The sequence below is a fragment of the Falco punctatus genome, assembly GCF_963210335.1.
Source record: "Falco punctatus genome assembly, chromosome: 7".
In the NCBI taxonomy this organism is placed as follows: Eukaryota; Metazoa; Chordata; class Aves; order Falconiformes; family Falconidae; genus Falco; species Falco punctatus.
This window is the reverse complement of record NC_137587.1, coordinates 63755936-63773582: the sequence shown is the minus strand read 5'-3', so window position 1 is coordinate 63773582 and position 17647 is coordinate 63755936. Positions and strand designations below refer to the sequence as shown.

The window sequence follows — 17647 nt, the reverse complement described above, 5'->3', positions numbered from 1 at the left end:
ATAATCTGAACCTGTCCTCCCCTGGTTCCCATCGGGATACTGGCCGACAAACACACAGCAGCTCAGGATAACCCAGTGTAAGACCAATACTCTGTCTTGCCAGTAGTTTGGTGGAACAGTGAGAATGTGAAAAAAAAAACCCATATTTAAACATCCAAAGCTCTGGTTAGTGTTGTATGAAGACAGACTTAGATTCATGAAAAAAAAAAAAAAAGTTATGTGTTAGCATTTATTTGGAATTAGGTAGTACTGTAAAGAACTGTGCTCCTGGGACATACAGACTTATTTTTAAGAATTAGAGAAAGTTATTATGGTTTTAATTTCAAAAGGGAAGGGTGGTAGAGCCCTGGCCAATTTTGCATATGAAGGGTCTTTCATTCACAGAAGGAAAATATCAGTTGGTTTTCAAATAGTATCAGCAGCTGATCCTTTTCCTAAGTAGTAATTGTTGAAATCAACCCCCCTCTGTGAAAAAATGCTCCAAACTTAAAAAGAAGCTTCTTTTCCTTCTTCTCTAAGGGAGAATAATAAGGGCCTGATCCAAAGCCAGGGAAGTCAGAGGGCAGCTTCTCACTGTTTTCAACGGGTTGGGAATAGACCTTTCCCTAGAATACTTCTCAGAACTACAATTATACTCCTATATAAAGTGTACAGCATAAAACCAGCACACTTTCCACAACGAGCGGCAACACAGAGATAATTCGTAGCCCTACAAGGTGGGCAGTAGCCCTCAGAGGATGCAGAAGTTCAAAAAGTAACAGCATTGAGCTCTCCTGTGTTAGTTTCTTGCAGCTCCTTTAAAAAGAAAGAAAAAGAGAAAAAGAAAAGAGAAAAAAAGAAAAGAGAAAAAAAGAAAAGAGAAAAAAAGAAAAGAGAAAAAAAGAAAAGAGAAAAAAAGAAAAGAGAAAAAAAGAAAAGAGAAAAAAAGAAAAGAGAAAAAAAGAAAAGAGAAAAAAAGAAAAGAGAAAAAAAGAAAAGAGAAAAAAAGAAAAGAGAAAAAGAAAAAAATTAACTAGCTTTTATTTACAGAATAACCAGGAGCAAGGTGCATTATTTAAAATAATGATAATAGGAATAATAATGTCCACAACCTATTCTGTGTATGGAATAGCAACTGGCCGAGACAAGGAAAGCAACTGGTGAAATGAGAGCATGAAGGGGGTGATGGAGGCAGGTGGTCTGTGGCCACAATTCATCTGCTTTTGGCACAGAAAACCCACGCACAAGGGCAAAACCTGAAGAGAAAGAGAAAGAGACGGAGAAAGCAAACAGCCAGCAAGTTCAGTATCTGCAAGTCTAAAACTCCGAGCCCTTTCTCCAGGGATGGAAGCAAGAAGACTATAGCTAAGTAAGCATCCCAATTGCATTATTGCTCTGAAAGCTTTCCAGGTTGTTATACAGGAAAGGAAAATAAATTAGGGGAAGGGCTGCCCAGCACTGCTCATGTGAGCCAGCCTTTAGCAAGCATTCTCTTATATATACATATTTTTTTAAGAATGTCATCCGTTATATTTACATATATTTTATATATATAAGCATGCATATATATATGAAAGGAATATATATATAAATATATAATTTTAAAATACAGAAAAAGTAGTGATGGAAAAAAGCTATAATGAAAAAAAAAAAAAAAAGGCCTTTAATTAAATAAGATTGCCACTCTGGGATCAGGCCTTCATGCTTGTCAGCTTACTCTCAAAATAAACATCTCAAACCGGGGCCTCAGTGGTGTCACTTACTCCGGCAAGGCACACTGGGTAATCCCTCGCTATCTTGACAGCTACATAATGTTCAAACTGTTTCAGGGGTGAACGGCAGCACTTGCGCAAAAGAAAATATTAATGCTGGGAATTAATAGAAAAAGGGATGATGGTTTACAAAAGCCAAACAAGGAAAAGGTGTCAAGTTAGTACCGGTGTTAATTGTTAGGGAAAATAATTGTGGAGGGGTGCGGGTTTCGGCGGCGCTCGCCTGTCTGGCTGTCAGAGGGGTAACATCTCAACTAGGCAGGCAGGGGAAAGGGGTCGGCGTCGCGGGAGCGTGGCTCCCGGATCATACAAATGACGGGCTGACACCTCTGTGCTGACAAACAGATGGACTTTCACCTCCGTGGCGGGAGCTGGCGTGCACCAGGGCTCACTGGCGTCTGCTGGGGTGGACCTGGATGGCTGGGAGAGAAACAAAAGTCCCTTTTGGGGCTTTCCAGGCTTCCCCCAAGCTGCTCCTGGGATGCTGACGAGGCTCCTGTACCTCCCTGGGTCTTTGTGTCCACTTCTGTGCCTCTTTGAGACACCCCAGATTGCATCCAGGTGATCAAAATCGGTTAAAAAGGAGAAGGGGATGAGAAATAAGGCAGGTGGACAAGCCTTGCCTGACGGGATGAACAGCACAGACTGCAAATGATTAACTGCATTTGAATTCAAGGCTTGACGCCTTCTGGATTCAAGAACAGAAAGATGTCTGGATCTATTAAAAGCTACTTACTAGAGACAATCTATAACCTAGCCAGAAAAGGACCTAGGGATTTTAGAGACTAACCAGTCTAAAAAAGGTTTAGGTTGGTTTGGTTTTTCATATGTATAATTTTCCTTTAAACGTGACAAAACCTGATAATTTTCTGGAGAAGACAGACCATGATAAAAAAAGCTTTTTAGCAGCCATTTCCCAATGAAAGAAACCAAGTCAACAACTTTTAAGCACATGCAGCCAGGCTTTTCTGCAATGCAAAATCTGAACATGTTCATCTCTGTCACAACAGTTGTAGCAATGCCAGCGGGGTAACGCAAGACGACTGATTATTCCTGAAGTCAGTTGAGAATTTAGCCCGAGAAAAATGTTTCTCTAGCGGGAAAGGCAAGGTGTGATGCTTTGAGGTTAACTTAAACGTTATTCAATGACAAAAAGGCTCTCACACAATGAAATATATCACCAAAATTTATACAACAAACAAGATTATCTACCTCTCAGCCTAAAACAAACCCAGCAGGAGTATAAAGAATGGATGACCACTAAAAAAAATCATTCCGTCAGCTGGACCTGTTTTCCCATTAGAGAAAGAACATTCTTCTCAGCAGTGATGCTCCCTTGAATTCATTCGAATAGTATCTATTTTACTTTATTTTCTTCCACTAACACTAAAAACAAAATCAGAGCAAGCTTCAGTGAGTGAAAGTTGTTGGGACACAGCAGCAGGAGAGAGTTGAGCAGCCCAAGAAACTGTTAATGGTGTTTTTAAATGGATCCTGCTGCCCTCTAGCAGCTACCAGGGGATGGATCACACTGACTGTGTTCAATACTGCTACACACTTACTTCATAATTAGAAAAAAAAAAACAAAAAAAAAAAACAACGCCAACACCAGAAGACCCGATATAATTTCAAACCACACACTATTTTATAGGAGTAAACTTACTGGAAACATAGCATATGAAACAAGTTTCGTTACATAAATAAATAAATAAAAAATACCACCGAGTTGCCTTAAAAACCTGAAAAAAAAAAAAATCAAAGAACAGTATGAAATATAACCTAGACCATCTTAAGCTTTGGTTAAAACCCTACATTTTAATCTGAAGAAGGAAATGAAGGATTTATTTTATATGCATGTAAAGAATAAATTTTGTAAAATCTTCCTAGAAATAGAATTACTGGAGTCATTTACAACAAGGAGTAAAAGATATTTTAAAATGGAACACACACTTTTCTTTTTAAGTGGAAAACCACTACATTCTTGTAGTGAAATAGCAAAGATCAAGGCTTAAAGGGGAAATCTAAAACAAAAAAAGTATTCTGCTGGCAGGAAATTCAGGTAATTTTGGAAAGTTTTGTGCCCAGCTAGTTTTACATGACCAGATGGAAGTGAAACATTGCTTGGAAACAAGCATCACCAATAGGTTCCAAGGGAAAATAAACCAACAAACAAGCAAAAAACACGCCCACAAACCAAAAAAACACACCACAACAAAACCCAATACACTAAAAAGACCAGAGAAGTGTGAAGAATGTATGCAAACCCACAGATGATGGGGGGAAAAAAGGGAAAAAAAGCCTGAACTGAACAGTAATAAAGTGACAGAAGCAGATACGGAACATTCTATGCAAGACACTTCACAGTGTTTAAAAAACCTAAAGGAGCTAAAAAGAACGTGCAAGACCCTACCAAAACGCCATGTGGCGTGCATTAGGGATGCAAGGACACGAAGAATGGACTTGCCTATGGCAAAAATTAGTTCAGCTGAACATTGTATTCCCAGTCGGGCTCAAGTATGAAGGCACAGGAGGGCAGAAAGCACATTTATATTACTAGGCAGCACAGAGGACCTTCGGTGTAAAATAGTTGTGTCTTCTTGTGGTCTCAAGGGGTCCCAGAAAGACACAGTGTGAGCTGCTAATGCAGGCAGGTGCCCCCCCCCCCTCCTCCAAGAGCCAGCTCTGACAATTAATAGAGCTTAGACCGTTTAAGAAACCTGTTATCTAAATTACAATTATCTACAAAAGAAGAGTCACGGGGTATTCTCTGGGCCTTATGTATTCTCTTTCTGTGCTGCCATCCCTATGCTTCTTAATTTAACATTAATTTACCAAAGGTGGCTACGCATACAATGGATTAATTGCTTTTGTTCGAACTCAATCTATTTTCCTGAAGTTCCTATCTTTGTGCATTCCTTTCCCACTGCCAGTCCAGGAGGGATGCTCACAGGGATCACCGTGTATAAAGGGCAAAGTTCCAGCCACACACTTTGTCTCTCCAGAAACCAAACTTGGCACAGACCAACACTTGCTGCACAAGCCCTCGTAGGCAGAGCTACACCAGATCCAGAAAACATCAAAACAAGCACCCAGCACCATTCAAATTCTTAGCAGTTGTAAATTAGCCATGATTACGCCTTTCAAAAAGAAGTGTGAAAAGTTGCCTAATACATCTCAATAATTAATAAATCTGAGGGACTAATGATCTAATTGCAGATACCCTGAAAGCAGAGAAAGTCTAAATTAATCAGTATGTTTGCAGGGAGCGATACAGCCTAATTGCTCCGAGCATTTGCTTTCCAAACAATGCACTAAGCTGACAAACACCCAGCACAGCACAAACACATCCCTTCCTCCAGCACCCTGGTATCAGCGTGGACCCGAGCCGCAGATAGCCCAGAGCTCTAAGTGGCGGGCTACTGCAGGTTCATTATTGCTTAAAGTTAAAAGTATGTCTTATTCTGTCCCCTTGAATTTTACTTTGTCCTTGGGAGACTGAGATTTGGCACAGCTCGCACTGAGGTTAGGAGCAGAGAAGCACAGCCTCTCTGCCAGCTCCGGGAGCCCACCGGGACCCCCTGGCAGTAGGTGGTGTTAGATGTGAGAGCAGATGATGATGTGCTCTGGACAGGGGAGGCGAGATGCACCCAGCAAGACGATGGCATGTTCTCTACTACACCGTGAGAGGAAAGCAAGGAGAGCAAAACCAAAGTGCAGCAACAGGAAACAACAAGGGAAACCCCAAAGAAACACAGACAGGGGACAAAGATGCTGTTAAAAAAAAACGGGGGGGGGGGGGGGGAATACTATGTGGAAAAAAGACACATAGAAAATACAGGCCGGAGCAATGCAGCTGAGGGGCAGGGGGGAAACGACCACAACCACAGCCACTCCCAGCTGCCATCACATCCGAGAAGTGTATTTCTTGTAACCACACCGTTTAACAGATGAACAAACATCAGACTTCGGAAGTACAAGATCTGGAAACAGAAGGGGCTTCTCACCCTTACAGGCACTCAATACCCAGTTTCTCTTTTTTCTTACAGCAGCAGAGCTGGGTTTGTCAACTCAAGGAAGGTAACACTTCCTTACAGCTGTGGCATCACCTTGCTGCTCGGTGTCACAGCATCACTGTTGTGCAAAGGTGACTTGCACAGGCAGAGATGTGCACAGTCAGAGCACCCCAGAGCCATAAGGGAGCAAGGCACTTCGGATTTCATTAGGCTGACTCAAACGAACATGACACATCACTCTGCCCTTGGAAAGCGAACGGGCAAGTGGAAAAGGGCTCCAGTCTCTCCTAGCTCAAACCATGCCGACGAGCTGGAAGTTGCAAGCTTCACAAAAACACTTCAACCAGGCCATAAAACCACTAAAGGTACTACAAAATTACAACACTTAAGGGCATTGCTTATTAAGATTGGTTTGGGGTTTTTTTAAGCCAAATAAGATACCATTATCTTTTCTGCAGAACTACCAGTGCTCCACAGGCATTGAATTAGTAAAATACGTTCCTGCTTTCTTACTACTGACAGTATTAACATTATAGAGATCAAGAATTCTTCACTGTCACCAAGATACATCATGTCATCTACTAACAGTAATACTGTAACAAGTACACAAAACCCACACTTTCGGTATCGTATACACACACTCAGATCCATAACCTTCAGTGTTTGATTCATCAATTACAAGAACTATAAACATGGGACCCATGCACTGTCTAACACGAGGTACCAAAGGTACACACAGGTGACACGAATGCCACCTGCCCAGCACCCCCTTACCATCTGCTTCGGCAGTTTCTAATGTATGACCGAGTTTGATTGTATCCCAAGGAGTGAGAAGCAAATAAATCAGACTGCAAGTAAGCTGATGGCCAGCCAGCAGGCTAACACCTCTCTCTACCTGTACCTCCCTAAGGGGAGACACTGCAATTTCGACCGAAAAAGGGATATTTTGGAGCCTCTCCCCTTGCCACCAGAACCAAGATCCTGCTTTAACAGCACTCAGCTTCCTCAGGTGGGGTACATGTATTGGGTGTTGCTGTACAGGGGCTTTTTCTTTCCCATACAATTAAAAAAAAATGTAAGAGAGAAGAAAACACTACAACGCTGACTTTTTCCTGCATTGCTTATGTATTTTTTACAGGAGGCACCAGGGAGCACGTGCAGCTGAGCCGGAGCGCTGGGCTGATGCCCTGCACCCTCTGCAGCCAGCAGCTGCAAGGCGAAGAGCTGCAGAAAGCCAGGGGCTGGAGAGGCAGGCAAAAAACACTGCAAGAAGCAAAAGGTGAAAAGAAAAATAGGAAAGAGCAGATGTTAACAGGGGTCACGTTGCAGGGGAGGCGAATAAAAATCTGGTAAAGTGAAGGAGGATTTAAATCGCACCAAAGGGAATATATCCTGGGAAAGAGCAGTATGTAGCGAGACAAAAAGTCTGGGAAAATACCTGGAAAGCTAGGAAAAGATAAGGTCACATCGAGCAGAACCACTGCTCACCTCTATTCAGGCAAGTACAACCAATTCCTACTCAGTAACCACTGAGTAGGCACCTAACGAGTAAATTCAGGGAGAGCCCTGTGAATTTGCTGAGTAAAATCAGGAGTTTCCAGCAACAGCTATTCCCAAGAGCAGGCATACACCTCCTCTGTCACACAGCCTTGGTGTTACACGCTCGCACGGCGACAGCGCTCACACTGGGACAACACGCAGGCAGACGCAGAGGCGGGGGGGGGCCTGCGACAGGCGGTACCCCCCGCCGCCCCGCACCGGGGGCTGCGCGGGCCCCGCCGGGCAGTGCCGGGAGCCGCCACCAGAGGGCAGGCGCCACCCGCGCGTGGGGAGGCGGCCCCGGCCCGAGCCCCCCGGCGGGCACGGAACTGACCGCCGGGAAATGCGAACCGGGGGCTGGGGCCGCTTGGACGCGCCCTTTTTTTTTTTTTTTTTTTTTTTGCTTTCTCTTTTTTTCTCCCAGAGTAATTGCTGGTATTGTGATAGCCAAGGGCTGGAGCAGGTCTCCTCTGAAGAGAGGCTGAGAGGGATGGGGCTGTGCAGCCTGGGGAAGCAAAGGCTCTGGGGAGACCTTCCAGAACCTTCCAGCACGTGAAGGGGCCGACAAGAGAGCTGGAGAGGGGCTTCTTACAAAGGCATGTGTGACAGGACAAGGGGGGTGGCGCTGAGCTGAAAGAGGGCAGGTTTAGGTTAGATATCAGGAGGAAATTCTTTTCTGAGGGCGGCGAGGCGCTGGCACAGGCTGCCCAGAGCAGCTGCGGGTGCCCCGTCCCTGGCAGTGCTCAGCGCCAGGCTGGATGGGGCTGGGAGCAGCCTGGGCCAGCGGGAGGTGTCCCTGCCCGGGGCCCAGGGGCTGGAATGAGGTGAGCTTTAGGGTCCCTTCCAACCCAAACCATGCTGTGATTCTATGAACTGAATATTAAGATTTAGGAAATTGACAAAACTTTCATTAAACCTGATGTAGGCTAAAGATGCTGGCATACATTCTTCACTCGGTCTGTGGTTTTCACATTCAACGTGTAGCATGCTCCATGCAGTATTTGGAGTCGATCTCCATCAATTACCAGTCAAGCACTGACCGCGGGCTATGACCTCATTCAACTAAAAGCAGGACATTGCTACTCCTCCCTACGGACTCCAGCACGCTGCCACCACTCCTCTCTCACCAGAGCGTTTTTGCAGTTGCTCACACAAGGCTGATCAGAGGAGGTTTCAAAGTCCAACACACACATAAAACACGGGACCAGCACCTCAGCATTACCCACTGGAGAGCTCCGGCACCTCTCGACATACAGAAAACCTCGGGGAAGAGGGACCGAAACCCTCTCCCAGCTATGTCGGGCAGCACCACTTGGTTAGCTCTGGGGGTTTGCGCTTCCCAACAAGTCAGTGAGGATGACTTGGCCTTCAGCCCAAGCCACAGTCTGACTCGCACAATATGCCAGCTGTGAATGTGTTCCTATATTCAGAGTAAGCTGGTATACCCCAGTGCAGCATCAGGGGCTGAGGGAAGGGGGGTGGGGGGTGGTGAAGAGGAGGGAAATTGCATTCTCTCAGCCCACAAGTTTTCCCTGAGGTTTTGTCACACTGGAGAGATGAGCAAAGCTAACAACTTGAAAAGCACATTGCAAAAAGCAGGCCTGTGCCTCAGTGTCACACAGAGATCCCAAGTAACCAGTACAACAGCAGAAACCTATAGACACGTGCATCAGGACATCAGCAGCACGCTTTTTCTTTTTAAGGAGTCACCACCGCAACATGACGGTGACTGAAGAATAAGCATTAAGTCACTATTTTAACCACCTCCAGTGACTGTGCAAAAAAAACCCCAGGATTTTTATTGAATCATGCATCACCTCACATACTTAGTTTACTAAATGCATGGTCATCTGCCACAAAGCAACAGAGACCCAGAAAAATGTTTTTTCCCCCCTTGCTTAGCTGTTTCACTGTGTTGTCTAATGCTTCACTAAGACAAGCATTTGCTTCCTTACACAACAAAACACAGCCTAGAGCAAACTATGCTTTGTCTTCTTTAGAAATACTACTCTGCTAGAATTGCTCATTTCTAGCATCTTTTCCACAGAAACAATTGGATGTGTCCTGGCTTGTGCAGCTTCCTAGTAAATCTGATTAACTGCTACACTGTTAGGAAATACACGCTTCTGTTTAACGAGAAAAGATCTTAACCTAAGCACTCATTCACTCCTTCCAAAAACTGGGAGGAAAAACAAGCATGCACTTGGCCAAGGGTTACTGTTTCACGAAGACATGAAAAACCAGCATGGAAAAAGTTAACTGAGATAATAGATAATAGAAACCTCTACAACAAGCACCCCATGTGAGAAGGTTTCTAATCCAGACAGGTCCCTCCACATGCAAACCTTCACAGGCCTTTAGGCTGTACAAGCTTATTTTCTTTAAAACTGTATGAATAAGCCCTATTGCTTCATCTCAGAAGAAAGAAACTGCTTATAGATTTTGCAATGCAAAAGTATCAGAACTGTTTCCACATGCAGGGGGGAAAAAAGGGAAATAAAGGATAAATCTAAAATGCAGAAAGACTGGACATATGGAAGAGCTCTCTGACAGGTTCAGATCAAAGGTCCTGGAGCAGCTGCTGCTGCAGAGCCCTACAAGTCTCCGCAGAGCCTCTGGCAGCACAACTCTTCCCTCTGCTGCAAGCAGAGAAGCTACCAACTGGCTGCTTACAAGCACTTTTACTCCCTGTTGCAACAGCCTGAAGAGGAGCCAGGGTAACAGCAGGCACACTCACATAGCTTTTCCAGGAATTCCCCACATCTTTTCTAATTTGTTTGAGAAGTCATTTGGGGGTGGGGCTTGGGGCTGGGGTTTTTGGTTGGTTTTCTTTTCATATTGTCATCCTTAAATTGCATCCCAGATTACAGAGGGGATTTTTGGTTTACAGCCCTGTTTCTATCGTTTCCCTTTTATTAAAATCTTTGCAGATAACCCCAAAAGCATGCCTAGAGCAGCTCCAACATTTAATAAATTTCAAAGTATTCTTCAGCACTTTTTTTAAGCCTAAATAGAATATCTCAAGGTTAATGACTCTGCAGTTCCAGAACGGGTACGGATGCTAAGCCCAGCCTGCAGCCTCACAGTCCGACAGGAGGAACAGCAAGCAGAGGGCAGCTCCCTCCCCTGTGTACCTAAGATGGATAAAACCAGTCGTTGAGTGCTCCAACCTGGGCAACGGATACAAATCAATAACTTGTTGCATCAAAAAGAAGAAAAGAAGCCAACTGCTGCCAAACTGAAGTCAGTGAGAGGAGAGCCATGTAGCTTTTGAAGGAAATCAGCTGAAAGGTGGGGCTCACCACAGCGATCTCTGATAACCAGGTTCCGGCCCTCCCTCAGGTGGATGGTCAGCAGGTAGGCAAAGGGGCTGGGCAGGTCGCTCAGGCAATCGCTTGCTTCCTCTAGAGCCTAAGGAGAACAAAGAAACCAGTCACCATTGCCCACCTCCTGAAGCTGATCATGAATGAAGCAGGTGTTCTCTTGGTTTTGCAGAGGCAAAGTTCTCATCTTTCCTTAGGGCGATCTTTTACAGAAAGAAAAAAGAAAAAATAATTCTTTCCCTGGCTTTGTTTCATTATGCAAATAGCTAACTATCAGCATCAGATACATTCAACGAAGCAAGGGCTAACACAAGAAGGGTTATATCTGAAAATGAGTAGTAATATTAATAATCATAAATGCATGCACATGTTTTCCAAATCCTACCCACTTACTGCATTTTTTTTTCCCCTGGCTGTTTCACCTTCATGAATAGAATATCTCAAGTTGGAAGGGACCCAGAAGGATCGAGTCCATTAGCACACATCTGACGACCTCATGAGAAAGTACACATTTCAAATGGCTACGAGAGAACAGCCCTTCTTTACATGGTTCTAAAGCAGAGAAACACAGCAGTGGGCTATACTAGTTGGGAGGTTCTGGAGTAGCAAACTCCAGAGGATTCTTGTTCAGCAGAGATGCTGCCAGGGTTATACACCTCAGCCACAGCATCACCCAGCTGGCACGTTCAGTGAAAACAGCCTCTGGACAGCACTTGGGAGGTTATCAGAGGGCAAAGGTAGAGGAGTTCACCCGGAATAGGCAAATATGCTTCACATGAGGACAGCACATGTCCAAACTGCCAATGCCTTCTCACACTGCCTTAACGCTGGTTTTGTGGTCCGTCAAACCTTACAGCTGTGTTCAGGTATCTATAAATCCAGAACATTTGGGTCTATTTAAAATATCAGCAACCGCTTTGCACTAAAAAAAAAAAAAAAAAAAAAAACACCAAAAAAAAAAAACCACACCACAACTAAAACCAACAAAACACAACCAATCCACAAACAAAAACACAAACCCACCACTAGATGAACATAAAACCCAACAAGCCAAACAAAACACACTGGAAAAATCTATGGAAGGCTTCTTCACCTGCTGGGGTTTTAAATTTGTAAGCAGCAAAAGAATCTAAATCTAAAATAAACTGCGCTTTAAAAAGTTTATTAAAAGTTTCAAAATGCTTTAAAATGAAAGAACTTACCATCTGATCATCAAAAATTTGAGATGATATGGAAGAATCTAGATCCATGTCTCCACACGGATACTATAAAAAAAAATACAATGAATTAGACAACAGTAATGCAGGGATCAAGAAAATACTCCTAGTATCAGTCAAGAAAGTACTCATTTTACTCATTTATATGTGTACCCAGTAAAACTTTTTTACTTCTGCTTTATAGAACCTTCCCCTCCATAATTTAGTTATACATTTCTTTTTCCTGCTAGACAGTAACTGCACTTAGTCTCTTTCAGTTTAATCTAAAAAACTAAGTGCCTACTTCCAGCTACTGGAATAAATTCTTCTCCTCCCCAGTAGAGACCCGTGTTTTCAGTGCTGAAGGTTCTTACCACAAATTTTCCGGATGCCTGAAGGTTATTGCATCTGGTGACTTATCAGTCAGCGCTGCAATGCTGATCCCTGTTCCTGAGCACAATTTTATTTGTTGAACCTCCAAGTTTCCTCGCTAAGATGAAATAAAAATTGTGAGAAGTGGTGGCAGCAGCAGCAGCAATATCCTGGGGTTGGAGAGTCAGCTGCTCTTCCACTTGACTATAATGTCTCTTTTATCACCTAAATGGCAAGGTCCACAAGGTTTTGTTTTGTTTGTGGTTGTTTTGTGGGTTGTTTTTTTTTTTAAAAAAAAAAAAAAAGGTCAGGGGAAAAGTTAGAAAGAAACTGTCAAAGGGAAAGATGCCCTGGTTTTGGCTGGAATAGAGCTATGTTTTGGATTTAGGATAAGAATAGTATTGATTACACTAAGTCAAGCACTTTTTAGCTTCTCACCCCACTCCACCAAGGAAGCTGGGGTGCACAAGGAGCTGGGAGGAGACACAGCCAGGACAGCTGACCCAAGCTGGCCAAAGGGATATTCCATACTATATGATGTCATGCTCAGTATATAAACTAGAATGAAGGCTGGCCAGGGACCAAGGCTCGGGAACTGGCTGGGCATGGGTCTACGCGTAGCAAGTGCATTGTACATCGTTTGTTTGTACATTCCAATGCTTTTATCCTTGTTATTTCTCCTTGCTTTTCTGTTCTATTAAACTGTCTTAACTGTCTTTATCTCAATCCATGAATTTTACTTTTTTTTTTTTTTTTTACCCCCAATTCCCTCCCCCATCCCACTGCAGGGCTGGGGCGTAAGCAAATAGCTGTGTGCTGTTTAAACCACAACAGTCCATTTTGGTGCCCAACGTGGGTAAGATCTGGCCAGAGCATGTTAAAACAAATTGGTTATAAGCATTCATTATATTAAATAGTCGCTGGTCACAATGCTGATTTCTTTGCTCTCAGAGTTGTTGCGCTTGGTGTGAGTTGCATTATCTGACACCTCACTTGCCTGTTGTGCTGTTTATCATCTCTGGGGGCAGGGCTAAGGTTATCAGAGCGTCGTACTTCGTAACACTGCCTTGTATGATAAAATGGATGGTCGTGAGACTTATCTTGTATTTGTACTCAGCATTGCCATCATCTCCATACTTCGGGAGCCATCTCTTGGAAACTATTAATAATTACACTCTTTGCCTTTTCTCCTCTGAGAGCCAATCTATGGGGGAGACAAGAGGGGACACCTTCCCCTGCTCCTCCACCCTCCCCGGCTCCTTCACCTCCCCATTCTCCTCCAGGCTAGTTACAATAGCTCTTGAGAACTTTTAATATCCTTGGGATGTTCAGAGCAGCAATGTTCCCATTGATATGTCTCCTACCCCTGAATGTGTTTCAGGTCTTGTTTAAAGTTAAACACCTATTTAAGAATATCACCCAGAGATCTGCCCTGAGGTGGGACAGTTGTAAGTAGCAGGGTCTGGGGGTAGCATGGATGAGTACCAAGGACAGTGGGCACCTCTTATGTTTTGGAGCTCATCCCTGAACAAGTGCAGAACCCTGACAAACAAGTAAAATATTTGGAAAAAAGTATGTTGCCACCCCAGCAGCTGCAGAGAGACACAAATCACTGCAGTGCCCTAGGGCCTCGCTCATACCTGCCGAGTCCTGCTCAACACCACATTCGGTACCCGCCAGGGCAGAGAAGGAAGGCCTCTGGATCTGACACCAAAGCGATGGGCACTGCAGCCACTCCAACCCCCGTGACCGGCACTGCGGCTGAACCAGAAAACCAACCCGTGCCGGAATCAGTTGCCCCTATACACAAGAAGAAATGTTGGAAGCGAAAGTCGACTCGTCTAGTAAAGGAAGAAATTCTTCCCTTACTAAGGGAAGAAGTGATGAGGCAGGGCTGCTCCGAGGCAGGGCCGCCAGGAGAACAGGAAGAAGAAGAGGCAGAACTCACAAACGAGGTGGCAACCCAATCCCTACCTGAGTGAGCTGCAAGATGCGTAAAAAAATTCCAGCCATCACCCAGGAAAGCCCAGTGTCACCTGGCTTCTCCCTTCTGTAGTGGGGCTGCTGAAAGTCGATGAACAGGTGCCATCACTACCACAACAGTGCACCGTGGCAATATTGCACCAACCGAGACTCCCTGATTCCCATCCATAAGCTGACTCATTGACTGGAGAGCCAAGGAGCGATGAGCAAGACTCCCTCACCCTTTAACAGTCCCATATGGCCAGCGTGAACGTCTTACGGAGAGTGGAAACTAGCAGTAGACCATCGTGGCCTGAATGAAGTCACGCTGCTGCCAAGTGCTGCTGTGCCGGACATGCTAGAACTTCAATACGAACTGGAGTCAATGGCAGCCAAGTGGTTTGGTACAATTAATATTATTAATGCGTTTTTCTCAGTCCCTTTGGCAGCAGGGTGCAGGCACAGTTTGCCTTCACTTGGAGGGACGTCCGTACAGCTGGAACTGACTGCTCCAGGGCTGGAACCACAGCCCTACCATCTGCCAGGGACTGATTCACACTGCACTGGAACGGGGTGAAGCTCCAGAACGCCTGTAATACATTGACAACATTTTCATGTAGGACAACACAACCAAAGTTTTTGAGAATGGGAAGAAAATAGCCTAAGTCCTTCTGAAAGCTGGTTTTGCCATGAAACAAAGTAAGGTCAAGGGACCTGCACAGGAGAACCAGTTTTTAGGATTAAAATGGCAAGATGGACCTCATCAGATCCCAGTGGATGTGATCAACAAAATAACAGCTATGTTGTCTCCACTAACTAGCAAAAAGGAAACATAAGCTTTCCTAGGCGTTGTGAGGTTTAGGAGAATCCACATTCCAAATTACAGTCTGATTGGAAGCTCTTCCTTATCAAGTGACCCAGAAGAAGAATGATTTCAAATGGGACCCCGAACAACAACAACCTTTTGAACAAATTAAACAGGTTCATGCAGTAGCTCTTGGGCCAGTCTGGGTAGGACGAGATATTCAAAACGTGCTCTATGCCACAGTCGGAGAGAATGGCCCCCACTTGGAGCCTCTGGCAGAAAGCACCAGGGGGGACTCAAGGTCAACCCTTACGGTTTTGGAGTCGGGGACACAGATCTGGGAACTGAAACCCACTATACTCCAGCTAAAAAAAGAGATCTTGGCGGCGAAGGGGTTTGAGCTGCTTCAGAAGTAATCGGTACTGGAGCACAGCTCCTCCCAGCACCCCAGTGCTGGGCTGGATGGTCAGAGGGAGGACCCTCTCTACACATTATGCAACTGATATTATGTGGGGTAAGTGGGTCATATCAATTACACAATGGGCTTGAATAGGAAACCCCAGTTGCCTGGTAATTTTGGAAGTGACCATGGACTGGCCAAAAAGCAAAGATTTAAGAATATCACCAGAGGAGGAGGTGATGCGTGCTGAAGAAGCCCCTGTATAATGAACTACCAGAAAATTAAAAGCAGGATGCCCTGTTCACTGATGGGTCCTGTCATAATGTAGGAAAACATCGAAGGTGAAAAGTTGCTATGTGGAATCCTACATGCCAAGTTGCAGAAATTGCTAAAGGACAAGGTGAAAGCTATCCCGCTTGGCTTTAGACACTGCTGGACAAGAAAAACAGTGCTTCATCTCGACACTGATTCATAGATGGTGGCAAATGCTCTGTGGGGGTGGCCACAGCAACAGAAGCAGAACAACTGGCCACGCAGAGGTCAACCAACCTGGACTGCTGAACTACGGCTAGATACTGCTGCTCAGATGGGGAACCTGGCTGTAAAAGTACGTCATGCAGATGCATTATCCAAGAGTCAGGCCACTGAAGGAACATCAAAACAAGCAGGTAAATCAGGCTGCTAAGATTGAAGTGGCTCGGGTGGATCTGAACAGGCAATGTAAGGGTGAATTATTTATAGCCCGATGGCCCATGACACCTCAGGCCACCAAGGAAGAGATGCAATATATAGATGGGCTTGCGGTCAAGGGGTGGACTTGACCATGGACACTGTTGCAGGGGTTATCTGTGAATGTGAAACATGGGCTGCAATCAAGCAAGTCAAGCGGGTAAAGCCTCTCTGGTATGGAGGACGATGGCTCCCAGTAGTGGGGCGGGAGGAAGGAAGCAAACAGCTGTGTGGTGTTTAGCTGCCTGCTGGGTGAAACCACAACAAAAGGGGGGAAAATAAATATATATATTGGACATGTACTTCCTCCCACTTTCTGCAGCAACTGGAAGATCCAAAGGATTTTTATCTAGTGCCCAGCATAGGAGAGGAAGTTAAACATTCCTTCTTAAATACTGAGTCATCCAAAAACTTGAGGCTACGGTGGCACAGCATCTAGATTGCCTGGGCGCAGAGAAGGGATTCATGGGTCAAGACACCTCTGATGCTATTTTGACCACTAGAACAGCCTATGATCATCATTTTAGCTGAAGAAACCCTACGTGCCTGGGCAACTCTTTTGGTCTAATGCAGGGCAATCACAGCCCATTCAAATACAAAGATTTATGGTAAGAATAACCTCAGAAATGCACACAAGGTGGAATTCGATCCTCATGTGAAAATGTTATGTATAGTGTGGTAACATCCAGATCTCTCAGATGAGAGCTGCATTGTGTGGAGCACTACAGAAACATTAGAAAAAAGAACCAGCAGCTCCTGCACCAAAGATCATAAATCTTAGAGATACTGTAATGCTGAAAGAAATACAAATACAGTTTTGCGTAATTCTCCTCCTCCTCCTCCCCCCAAATACATATATTACATACCAGGAAGTACAGTAATCCAGCATCGCAAGTAAAATTTCACTTGCATGACAGACAAAATTTAACATTATGGTTCCCACAGTAATCGTAACTTGGCCACCTTGCAAAAACACATTAAAAGTAGAAAAATTATCATCATAAAGAGCACCAGAAGAGTTTTCTCACACAACAGAGCTGAGTTACAGCTGCTAGGGGAACCCTAACTTTGAATTTCCTGACTAGTATGCATAAAATCTCACTTGTGTGCATTAAACCTAGTATTTCTCATAGTCTCTGGCTTCACAGAAGTCTCCTTCAGACACCATCATTGGCACTGATAATGGTTTCTCTTTACAGTTTATTTTACACGGTATAAACACAGAATCATAGAACTGGATCAAAATTATAATAATAAAAATTACCCTCTCTACTAGCTTGATACAATTTATAATTTAAAAATTACCCTCAAAGTTATGATTTTGTTTTTATTCTGCTTTTTGATTACTTGCATTACATCAACAGATTTTGACCAAAGATTATAATTTTAAGTTAAAAAGGGTTGTTTATTCATTCTGGCTCCACATAATGTAAATTGCTTTTATTCTAGATAGCTAGTTGCAATGAGATCACTGAACATAAACAAAAACCTTGCTGAAAATGTGATCCTGAAATCTTGATTTTTAATCTAACTGCAGTGACGTTTCTGAATTTTAAA

General features: G+C 44.2%; 1 protein-coding gene across 12 annotated transcripts in view; it reads right to left on the bottom strand.

The window, feature by feature from the left end:
- The window catches only part of MCTP2 (multiple C2 and transmembrane domain containing 2), a 149738-nt gene that overhangs the window by 106756 nt on the left and 25335 nt on the right, over nucleotides 1–17647 (bottom strand). For all 12 annotated transcript variants that reach the window (XM_080397496.1, XM_080397490.1, XM_080397501.1 and 9 more), the window contains 2 exons: nucleotides 11829–11891; nucleotides 10606–10714 (listed from right to left, as the gene is read on the bottom strand). In XM_080397496.1, the coding sequence (XP_080253622.1) occupies nucleotides 10606–10714; nucleotides 11829–11891 (172 nt within the window). The remainder of the gene's footprint in view (nucleotides 1–10605; nucleotides 10715–11828; nucleotides 11892–17647) is intronic.